General features: G+C 50.4%; 2 protein-coding genes across 2 annotated transcripts; one reads left to right on the top strand and one right to left on the bottom strand.

The window, feature by feature from the left end:
• Positions 1–3,727: 3,727 nt before the first annotated feature.
• On the top strand, positions 3,728–6,494 carry LOC100821735 (protein RTF1 homolog). Its single transcript, XM_003575746.4, has 2 exons — positions 3,728–3,861; positions 3,964–6,494. The coding sequence occupies exon 2, from the start codon at positions 4,004–4,006 to the stop codon at positions 5,978–5,980; it is 1,977 nt and encodes a 658-aa protein (XP_003575794.1). The 5' UTR covers positions 3,728–3,861; positions 3,964–4,003; the 3' UTR covers positions 5,981–6,494.
• Positions 6,495–6,833: 339 nt separating this feature from the next.
• LOC100846025 (probable 2,3-bisphosphoglycerate-independent phosphoglycerate mutase) lies at positions 6,834–9,849 on the bottom strand. Its single transcript, XM_003575740.4, has 5 exons — positions 9,481–9,849; positions 8,949–9,094; positions 8,569–8,845; positions 7,752–8,024; positions 6,834–7,672 (listed from the first exon to the last, which is right to left on the bottom strand). Exons 1-5 carry the CDS (start codon positions 9,784–9,786, stop codon positions 7,193–7,195), a joined length of 1,482 nt encoding a protein of 493 aa, XP_003575788.1. The 5' UTR covers positions 9,787–9,849; the 3' UTR covers positions 6,834–7,192.
• Positions 9,850–10,080: the final 231 nt, after the last annotated feature.

The following is a 10,080-nucleotide window of genomic DNA, read 5'->3' as shown; positions in this document are numbered from 1 at the left end:
GTTGGACCATCTCAAGATGCAAACGTTGTGACGGGTTGACGGCAACGAGGAATATTGGTTGTGAGAGGAAACAAATAAATTTTGAAGCTGAATTTAAAATATAGTGTTACAAAAACCGGATGCACGATCAAAGATGACACCGAGGCACGATATTTGTTAACGAGATACGGCCGAGCCTACATCCCCGGGGCATGACTACGGATGCATAATACCGCAACACCGGCCACCCTGGGTGCCGCTGGTTCCCCCTGCGAGCCTATTGCTATTATGTTGTCATGATCTCTTTGGGCTACCCCACGGTGCCTTTATATATTAGACCCAGGTTACACGTGTTCGACTCCAACACCTAACCCTCTGCTAATTCCAAGTCCAACCGTAACCCTACTCGTACACATATTCGACATATATCTCAACAAACTTCACCTTGGCGAATATGTCCCTCGCCACCTTGAAGCCGTCATGCACGAACCTCCGTGTACCTTGGACTTGAAACATCAATCATGAGCTCCACTGCTACTTCCTTGACATCACATGACTCCACCTGCAACCGTAGTCCCTTCCTTTTCATTAACAGTCAATGCTCCCGCGAAAAATAAGTTCCTCCACACTCCCGCCTTGTGTTCCTAACTTCCCGGAGTATCCGTTCAACGCCATCACACACCGATCATGAAGTCACCATATTCGACAACACCGATGTATCGTCACCCTGGTTGCTTCTTCCTTGATCTATGTGAAAGTCGAACAACTCACATGTTAGGTGCCACACATAAGAGTTACCCGAATTCATCATCCTCGCTATCGTTGACTGCCCGCATGAAATTTGAAGGAATTTCGCCGTCACCCTTGAGTCACCTTGAGTCAAATTCACGGTTGTCTCATCCTTTTTTCTGGATAGTCTTCTACACACAGCTACAACACTCCGGCTCCTACTGCATACCGTCACCTGCACTTTGCCATGTGCACCGAACGTCACAGAATATACGGCCATGTGCTCTCTAAGCCTTTGACAATCCGGACTTTCCAAACACACTTTCTCAGATTCCCCATGGCTGACTCTTGTCCATCACTTCAGACCGTCCTGATAGACCCAATCACCAACTTGAACCTGGTACTCGCCAACACTGCTTCAGCACCCCTGCACACATGTCAAACCACTGTTTGACCGCATATGCCCTGGTCTGTTGCTGTGTCCCGTGTTTAGCGCACACCTCGCCGCTATTACCGCGTCGAGCATCCGCAATCTTGGCCAAGATCTACCGCGTAGCTAACCCACACCATCTCGGACCCCACTGCAGATCCATCAGTCATACCCGACCGATGCCGAGTTCCACGCCTCCTTCCAGGCCCTGAGCTCTAGCCTGGATCCACGTGCCTCTCGCCTTCCCTGCTGATATAAGCTTCGACTCTTCGCGACCTTACATCGTAGCCTCCCCATCAGCCCGAGTGGAATCTTTCGTCGGATCCTTTCTCCCCTTCAACATGACTCCTTGGTATATGATCAGTCCACCCTGCGCCTTGCCGACTTCAAGTTCCCGTGTGTACACCTTCTTGAATCAACCCGCACACTACATGTCGAAGCACGCACCCCTCAGGCATGCGCCACGTGTTGCCATGCCACAGAATTCGGAGACCATCAGCCCTCACGTCCTACGTCATTGTCGCCGATCTTCACCGTCTTCTGTTTCGACCGACATCCCCGTCGATCCGTCAGATTGTCGTCTGACCCTAGCCGAACTTGTCCGACTGCAACCGTGCTCCACCTTGCGTCTGCCATCCTAATACCAAGTGTATGGCTCGATGCCTTGTAGATACACGATCCTCACGACTCGCTCCAGGCTACTCCAAGCTTTATGCGCGTGTCGTCTCTCGTCGCCTGAAGCCATGCTGCACGCACCCAACGTCCTGCCAAAGCTCCTGACAAATCAACACTAGCCTGCTCTCCAGAAAAAGTCCTGAGATCCCTTCACCTCCGTAGTCCTTTTTTTTCTTCCTGCGAAACACCACGCTCGAAAAAAATATGATCTGTGCAACGAATGAACTTGACCTCTGTCTCTAGCCTGCAGCTGGCTCTCCGTGGTCTGTACCTTGCTTTGCCCAACGCTTGCTTAGCAGCTCCGTGGATTACTTATCTGAGTCATCCTGCACTTCCTTTTTCGTGTCCTACTCGGGCTCCGGTCTGCCCCTGTTGCACCGCAATTGGCAGAAAAAAATAAAACCGTCGACCACGAGCGCCTGCACCTAGCACAAGTCGGCCTGGAATCCGTCCTCAGCCCAGCACCGAAGCTCCTGTCGGCCTCTGCCCGTGCAACACACGCGCCTGACCGGACGCTGCACCTAGCCTCCTTGTCCTCTCCCTGTTGGAATCGGACCCGATGCCAGCTGCAAATCTCCTGGCCAAGCACGGCACGCCCTGCTGCCTTCTGCGCTTACAAGTCCGTCGGCCAGCTGAGTGCCTCAGCACCTCCGCCAAACGCGCATACACAGCCTTACAGCCAGCTGAAACACCTGCCACAAGCTAGCACCGTACCTTCTCTTCTGAAACTAGAATCCGAGCCGAAGTCCAGCGGGAAAATTTCCTGGCCAAGCTGAACACATCACGTAGCCTCCCATTTCCCTAATTGGAACTCGTCAGCTACACGTGATGGCCTGCAGCAGCCCTCTTCTTTTCTTTTCTTTTTCTTCCTTTGGGTTCCGAGTAGTACTGCTGGCCCTGCTTACGTGCTTGCGATTCTTTTTTCTCTGCCGCGTTTGCTCTTTGTTTTGCCGTCCTAGGACCTTGACTCAGACTTCCAATCCATCTGTCGCAGCCTCGTCCAACGAGTTAATTCCGGTGTCTGTCACCTGCTGCGGACGTCGGCATTTTGTAACAGTCGCATCCTTGTGCAAATTATATGCACAAATCTGTGTTGCACCCTGGTCAATTGCATCGTCGACATAACTCGTCCACCGTGCCACAATGCCGTCCTGTGCTACACCGATCAACCGCTATATACCGCGATGCATCCTGCCCCGATCTATCCGGTCGCACTTGCGTCTGGTCGTCGGTCTGATTGCAAACCAAAGCCGTCGTTCGATCTGCGACGTCTTCCCGGCCACTGTGTCGGCCCGATCACCACGCCTGGTCGATCCTTGCCAACTGCAGCCCATCGAACGGTTTAGGCCGCCTGAAGTGTCCGACTCCACCGATCGGAGTTCCGATCACCGCCATGCTCCACGTTGCGCCGAATCGGAGGTTCCTGGCACCCGTCGATCATGATCCTCGCACCTCCAACAAGATGTTCCGCATCCTCCAACCTTGCTGCTGATACCACTTGGTACAAAATCCGGATGCACGATCAAAGATGACACCGAGGCACGATATTTGTTAATGAGGTTCGGCAGAAGCCTACATCTCCGGGGCATGACTACGGGCGCTCCTCCCCCCATAATACCGCAATACCGGCCACCCTGGGTGCCGGTTCCCACTGCGAGCCCATTGCTATTATGTTGTCATGATCTCTTTGGGATATCCCGCGGTGCCTTTATATATTAGGCCAGGGTTACACGTGTTCGACTCCAACACCTAACCCTCCGCTAATTCCAAGTCCAACTATAACCCTACCCGTACACATATTCGACACATATCTCAACATATAGCAATAATGTTTTCGTAATCCTTACTTTCATGTTAAATGGGCTGGACTAGGAAAAAAGAGAGGCAGCATAAAACGGACGGCCCAGCATAGCCGTCGATTTCTTAGGTTCTGCAAAGCCCAACAACAGAGAGCAGATCTTCCTTTTCGTCTTCCCATCTCGTTGTCGACGGTGTCATCGAACCCTCTCCGCCGCCACACCTGTTCTTCCTTCCATCGAAGCTCCAAGGTGACTCAGATCTTTCTTCCTCGTCCAATCCATCCACTCTGCTACCCTCTGGAGTTCTCAATCAGTTGATTTACCATAAATTTTCTGGATTTGTTCGTGCAGGGGTTGTTGAGCGAGGAGGAGGAGGAGCGACCTCGGCGAGATGCCGGATCCTAACCTGGACGATCTGCTCCTGCAGGCCGCGGGGCGGACCGTGGGCAAGGGAAGCCAGTCCCGGCCGTCGAACCAGCGCTGGCAGCAGCGCGGGCGCCGCGCGGGGGGCCCCTACTCCGGCGGGAGCGGCTCCGACGACGGCGACTCCGACTCGGACGCCGCGCCGAGCTACCCGAGGAAGAGGCAACCGTCGGGGTCGCAGGTGCCGCTCAAAAAGCGCCACCAGACGGAGAAGGGCGGCGGCGGCGGAGGGTACGACGACGACGGCGACCTCGATGACGAGGCGAGGCGGTGCGGGGGTGAGGACTCCGACAGCGCGCCGTCCGTCGGGAGCGACCTGTACAAGGACGAGGACGACAAGGAGCAGCTGGAGAACATGACTGAGCTGCAGAGGGAGATGATCCTGGCCGAGCGGAGCACCAGGATCGACGAATACAAGCTCAAGAAGAAGCTGGCGCGGACTGCCACCACCTCCAAGACGGAGGCACGCAAGGACAGCCCTCCCCCGCCGCTCAGCAGGTCGCGGTCCTCCACCAGGACCGACAGGTCCGCCACCAAGAGCGCCCTTGACGAGCTTCGGGCCAAGCGGATGAGGCAGCAGGATCCGGAGGGGTACCGCAACAGGTTCAAGGATTTGGTTACCAAGACCGGCTCACCAACCAGGCGTAGAGCTGGAAGCCCCCCGAGTGATGGTAGCAATGATGGAGACAATAGAGGGAGGATGAATGACCATGGGGGTATTGCTGATGATGCCCGGGAGGATGAGTTTGATGAATCGCCGAGTAGGCTCGTCCCTCTCAAGTTCGATGACGTCAAGAGTATAACCCTTAGGAGGACAAAGCTGGTGAAATGGTTCATGGAGCCCTTCTTTGAGGACCTCGTATCTGGGTGCTTTGTGCGGATTGGGATTGGGAAGACAAAATCAGGCCCCAAGTACAGGCTGTGCATCGTTAGGAATGTGGACGCCAGCGACCCAGATAGGCAATACAAGCTGGATAGCTACACAACATGCAAGTATCTCAATGTTGTATGGGATAATGAAGCTAATGCTGCTCGGTGGCAGATGACTCAGGTGTCTGACTCCCCTGTTCTTGAAGAAGAGTTCAAGGAGTGGCTGCAAGAGGCTGAAAAGAATGGTGTGCGCATACCAACCCGGCAGGAAGTGCTTGAGAAAAAAGAGGCCATTCAAAAGGCATATACATTTGTGTATTCAGCGGCTACTGTAAAGCAGATGCTGCGTGAGAAGAAATCAGCTGTGAGACGTCCAATGAATGTTGCTGCTGAGAAGGATAGGCTGAGGGATCAGTTGGAGATGGCCCTGGTTCGGAGGGATGAAGTAGAAGCAGAAAGGATCCGTGCAAGGCTGAATCAGCTGCAGAAGATTGCTCAACCAATGTCAAACAATGAGAAGGCAGCAAAGTTGGAGGAGATGAACAGGAAGAATCGTGCTGAGAACTTCAAGACTGCATCAGAAATGAAGGCTGTCAATACAAGTCTGAAGGCTGGAGAGGCTGGTTATGATCCTTTTTCAAGGAGGTGGACAAGATCGAGAAACTATTATGCGGCAAAGCCCGAAGGAGAAGCAGAAGGAGATAATGCTGAAGCTGCCAATGGAAATGGTGATAGTGCAATTGCTAGCACCAAAGATGTGAAGGGCGCTGTGCAAGTTGGATCGACAGTCACAGCTTCAGCTCTAGTTGCAGCAGCTGAAGCTGGGAAACTAGTTGATACCAATGCACCTTTGGATCTCGGGACAGAAACAAATTCACTCCATAATTTTGAGCTTCCCATATCATTATCTGTTCTGGAAGAGTATGGCGGGCCCAAAGGTCTGTTCGAAGGCTACATGGCAAGGAAGCAGAAGATAGAAGCAACGATGGGGTACAAGATCCCTGACAACGACGGAAGGAGGCATGCTTTAACTCTATCGGTGAGCGACTACAAAAGGCGACGGGGTCTCCTCTAAAGGATATGCTGCTCGATTCATCTATCTGTCCTCTCGGAAGCAAAACTTGTGCATCGCTGTGAAAGCGTATGAACCATTGGCCGTTTAGCCTTACTTTCTCAGAACTAATACGGGAGACAAGCACATTGCACATTATTTTCATTAATATATAAACCTGTTTGACTGATCATATTTTCTTGGGGAGTGACCTTTTATGTTATGTTCTTGAGGGTAATGACATTTCATGTTTATATTTGGGTAGTGTATCAGTTCTTCAAATTTTACTTTTTGATGCTCTTGAATTAAAACAGGGAATAGTGTCATGTGGAAGTGTTCTGTTTCTGTGTATTTGCCATCTTCCTCTTCTGGGAGAATATATAAGTGTTTGTTAGTCTGCAAGTTGTGGTACATTAGTTCCAATGCTGTTTTTTTAATGTACTTCTGAGCTGGTGTTGATGATATTCTTGCTTGGTGTTGTGCTTCCTGTAAGGCTCAAAGCAATTGTAACTCCCAGAGATATTGAGATTTCTATAGACGTGCAATGACTTCCTTTTAGATTTTTGGTCTTTTTCGAAGTAAACATTGTACTTCCTCCGTCCAACAAAAGATATCTCAAGTTTATCAAGATTAGGATGTATTTAGACATAACTTAGTGTATAGATGCATTCAAATTTGGTCAAAGTGTCGAGACATCCTTTGTTGGACGAAGGAACTAACAAATTTCATCTTCAATTTCACAGTTACAATACCTCTGAATCTGTAACAAATTTCATCTTCAATTTCACAGTTACAACACCTCTGAATCTCTGATTCAGCGTTGCCACGTTGAGCGCGTTCTTTTTACAGGACGGAAGATAGTGGCGGATTCTTCTTGTCACGCTACAACATTTTACTAGACATTGCTGATTCTTCTTGTCACGCTACAAAGTTTACTGGACATTGCTGCCTCATTTACACTGGAAGCACATCAAATTCTGTAAAACACTAAGTATCAAATCCAAAGTTTCATAAGTTGGATTCCTCACAAACGGAATGTAGAAAAATGCTTCCCCAGGTTCCGGGCACAGGGTCATTATTGCCTTTTCACTTTGCACGCATGGTCAGGAGTCAGGACTAACATGGTAGCCTTTATTCATATCAGATTAAGCTGTTTATGCTATGTTTCTCCATTTTCCATTATTACAAAGCTTCAGTGTCAAAAGATCGAATACACGGTTAGCACTTGAACCGGCATCAGTCGTTCTTCGCTTTCATGAACTTCTTGATGATGCCCATCATCTCACTTCCAGGGAATCGCCCAAGGCAGCCCCTTGCAGCAGCGATCTCGGTGTACTCATACACAGTGTCACCGCTAAAAGCTTTACAGTGATCATGCTTACGTTCTGCTAATTCTGTATTATCAGTTAAGTCTTCTCCAGATTTAACCGAAGGGAGCGGGAAATCGTCTAGTGGGGTACTCATCACATTGTCCTCCCCAAAGGCTCCCACAAAATCTCTCAGTCGGCATATCGCAAACGGGACAGGTTCGAAGCTATGGTCCCCATACTCAACAGGTGTAGAGTGATCTCCAGTGACACAGATGAAGTACTGGTAGTGCCCCGACTTCTCTGCTTCCCACAGGAGCCTTGCAAGCTGGCCAATAGCCTGGTCGACAGCTTCCAGACCTCGTACCTTTAACTTGACAGCCTTGTCATGGCCAGCATCGTCAATAGCCTGCATTAAAATTGTAATCAGAACTATCAGCATCACATGTTCAATGCCAGTTTAAAGAGAGCCTGGGTTGTATTTTAACCTTGATGTGTAAGAACCCGAAGTCATATCCATTTTCCCTTCCGGCCTTATATTCATCCTCCCCAGGTACAAAAACACGAGGTGGTGTCTCCAGCGGGGCAGAGAGTGCCTTGGCTATAGCTTTAGCTTTGGAAGTTAACAGAGTTCGATAATCTCCAGTTGCTCCAGGTGCTTCAAGGATATCAATGCCCAACGACAGCCCCAGCCCGGCTATGATCTTGGTCGGAGCTACCATGCATGGAGCAAGTCCATGCTTGGTTTCGAAGGCAGGTACCTAGTGTAGCCACATGGCACTTCATTATCAAGGAAGTTGCAGTAGGGACAAAACTTGTTGGAGCTTAAACATGGATTCTTGTGATTTATTAGATCCGAACCTCTTATGCTTGCAGGAAGTAACTTTCATACAGAATTGGGGAGCCAATGCAGAATTGCAGATATTGACCAAAAGTACATTCCTAGTATATATACAAGATTCTAAATTGATGCTTACAAATATATATAACTGCAATGTCTTGCTTCAAGGCCATCAGTGCACTAAGGTCTAACTAGGGTTGATAACCCCAGAAGTATAAGTTCTGTATAAAAATCGAACATAGCAAGATGGTCTAAGCTTAAGTTCCTAAAATTCCAAAAAAAGGAACTTGAGAATCAGATCTGGATTATGCCCATCTTCATGGCATTGGAAACCACAATACATGTAAGCAAGAACACTGTACACATTTCTCCGGACCTATCTCTCATATTGATATTGCAGTCTCCAGAGAGTTGCAAAAATGAACAATTAGTGAACATAAGAGACTAATATTGGGTCCACTAACCTCAATCCGGATACCACAGCCTCGCAATAGCACAACATTGGCAATGTTCTTCCCCTCGGCTGCACGCTTCGCGTTGATGGGTTGAGAAACCAATATACGTGTGATCTCCTTAGAGAGCTCATTGACCACAGCTGCAGTGTTTTTAGCTTCTTCTGAATCATCCAAAGGTTCAGCCTTTAGATGCAAGCGGTTGTCCTTCAGTGGATCGGTCCCAGAAATGTTCCCACTCAGCCTTGGTCCTTTCACAACCACACCACATCTGTGCTCAGTGGCGTACCTGCAGAGAAGAGGCGTCAATCACAGTATACTCAGTGGCGTACCATGGTAATAATCCGAAACAATAAGAACGCATCAATATGCAGTCTGAATAGGTGATGCACCTGACTCTCACTTCATATTCAGGAAACGATGGGAGCTTCATCCCATCTAATGCAGCACACAGGATTGGGCCTTCCTCCTCAAAATGCCTATCTGCCCTTCTGCTGACAATGACCCCCGTGCTCTCATCCAATGTAGCAAAGTTCGACTGCGTGCGATTTGTGCACATAATTCAGCAAAGAGAAACAGTTCATATCATCAATTCATACATACTGTTTACTGCAAGATCTAATGACCTACAGGCTATTATTAACAAAGAGAAATATGGGTGTAAGATCTAATGAAAAAGGTCTCCAACTTCATAAAGCAGGTACAAGATCATTCCATGATCTGAGCCATTAGCAACTACTCCGTACTAACCAGCTAGGAATACTCTATGACATAAACTAACTAATGAGTCCCGCGCAAAAAAAAAAAAAAAACTAACTAATGAAAAACACAGAAGCACAAAGGAGATACTTCAAAAATAATTTTAAGGCTGATCTGCTACTGAAAGAAGCAAGAACTGCATTGAAGCGTCGCTAGAACCCGGACCTTGAAGGCGATGTCGCCGGGGGCCATGGCGAGGCCGGCGCCCATGGACTCGAACGCGCCGCGGCCGCGGTAGTAGACGCGGGGGTCGTACCCGAGGAGGGAGAGGTGCGCCGTGTCGCTGCCGCAGGCGAGCCCTGGCTCCACGGGGTCCATGAGCCCGGCCACCCCCGCCGACGCCACCGCGTCCAGCCGCGGCGCCGCCGCCGCCTCCAGCGGCGTCCGCCCCCCAATCGACGGGATGGTCACGTCCCCGATCCCGTCCACCAGCACGAACGCCACCCTGCTCGCCCCCGCTGCCGCCGACATCGCCGCCGCCGCAAAGGTGCCTTCCCTCTTCTATTCTCTTTTGCTTTCCCCTTCTCTCCTTTGCTGCTGCTCTGCGGCGAGCAGCTTAGCGACGACCGACGAGAGCGAAGCCTGGTTGGGTCGGACCAGGTTCGGGTCGGTTCAGTTCGGTCGGACCCGGACCAGGGTCCGACCGTCCCGGTCGGTTCGCTCGATCCAAGGGCCGACCGAGCCCGAGCGCCTCCGCCCCAAATCTGCAAACGCTTGGCGCTCGCTTCGCCTCCGGCTCCTCCCAACCCCCGCTCGCCGCCGGCG

The sequence above is a fragment of the Brachypodium distachyon genome, chromosome 4, assembly GCF_000005505.3.
Source record: "Brachypodium distachyon strain Bd21 chromosome 4, Brachypodium_distachyon_v3.0, whole genome shotgun sequence".
NCBI classification, from domain to species: domain Eukaryota; kingdom Viridiplantae; phylum Streptophyta; class Magnoliopsida; order Poales; family Poaceae; genus Brachypodium; species Brachypodium distachyon.
This window is presented reverse-complemented; position numbering and strand designations above follow the sequence as displayed.

What these genes read in the sequence shown, in the direction of transcription:
- LOC100846025 (XM_003575740.4), bottom strand. Translation starts at nt 9,786, where the DNA reads ATGTCGGCGGCAGCGGGGGCGAGCAGGGTGGCGTTCGTGCTGGTGGAC. An exon ending in GAATATGAAGTGAGAGTCAG is followed by an intron (nt 8,846 to 8,948) that starts GTGCATCACCTA and finishes TCTTCTCTGCAG; the next exon opens with GTACGCCACTGAGCACAGAT. An exon ending in GCTGTGGTATCCGGATTGAG is followed by an intron (nt 8,025 to 8,568) that starts GTTAGTGGACCC and finishes TGGCTACACTAG; the next exon opens with GTACCTGCCTTCGAAACCAA.
- LOC100821735 (XM_003575746.4), top strand. Translation starts at nt 4,004, where the DNA reads ATGCCGGATCCTAACCTGGACGATCTGCTCCTGCAGGCCGCGGGGCGG.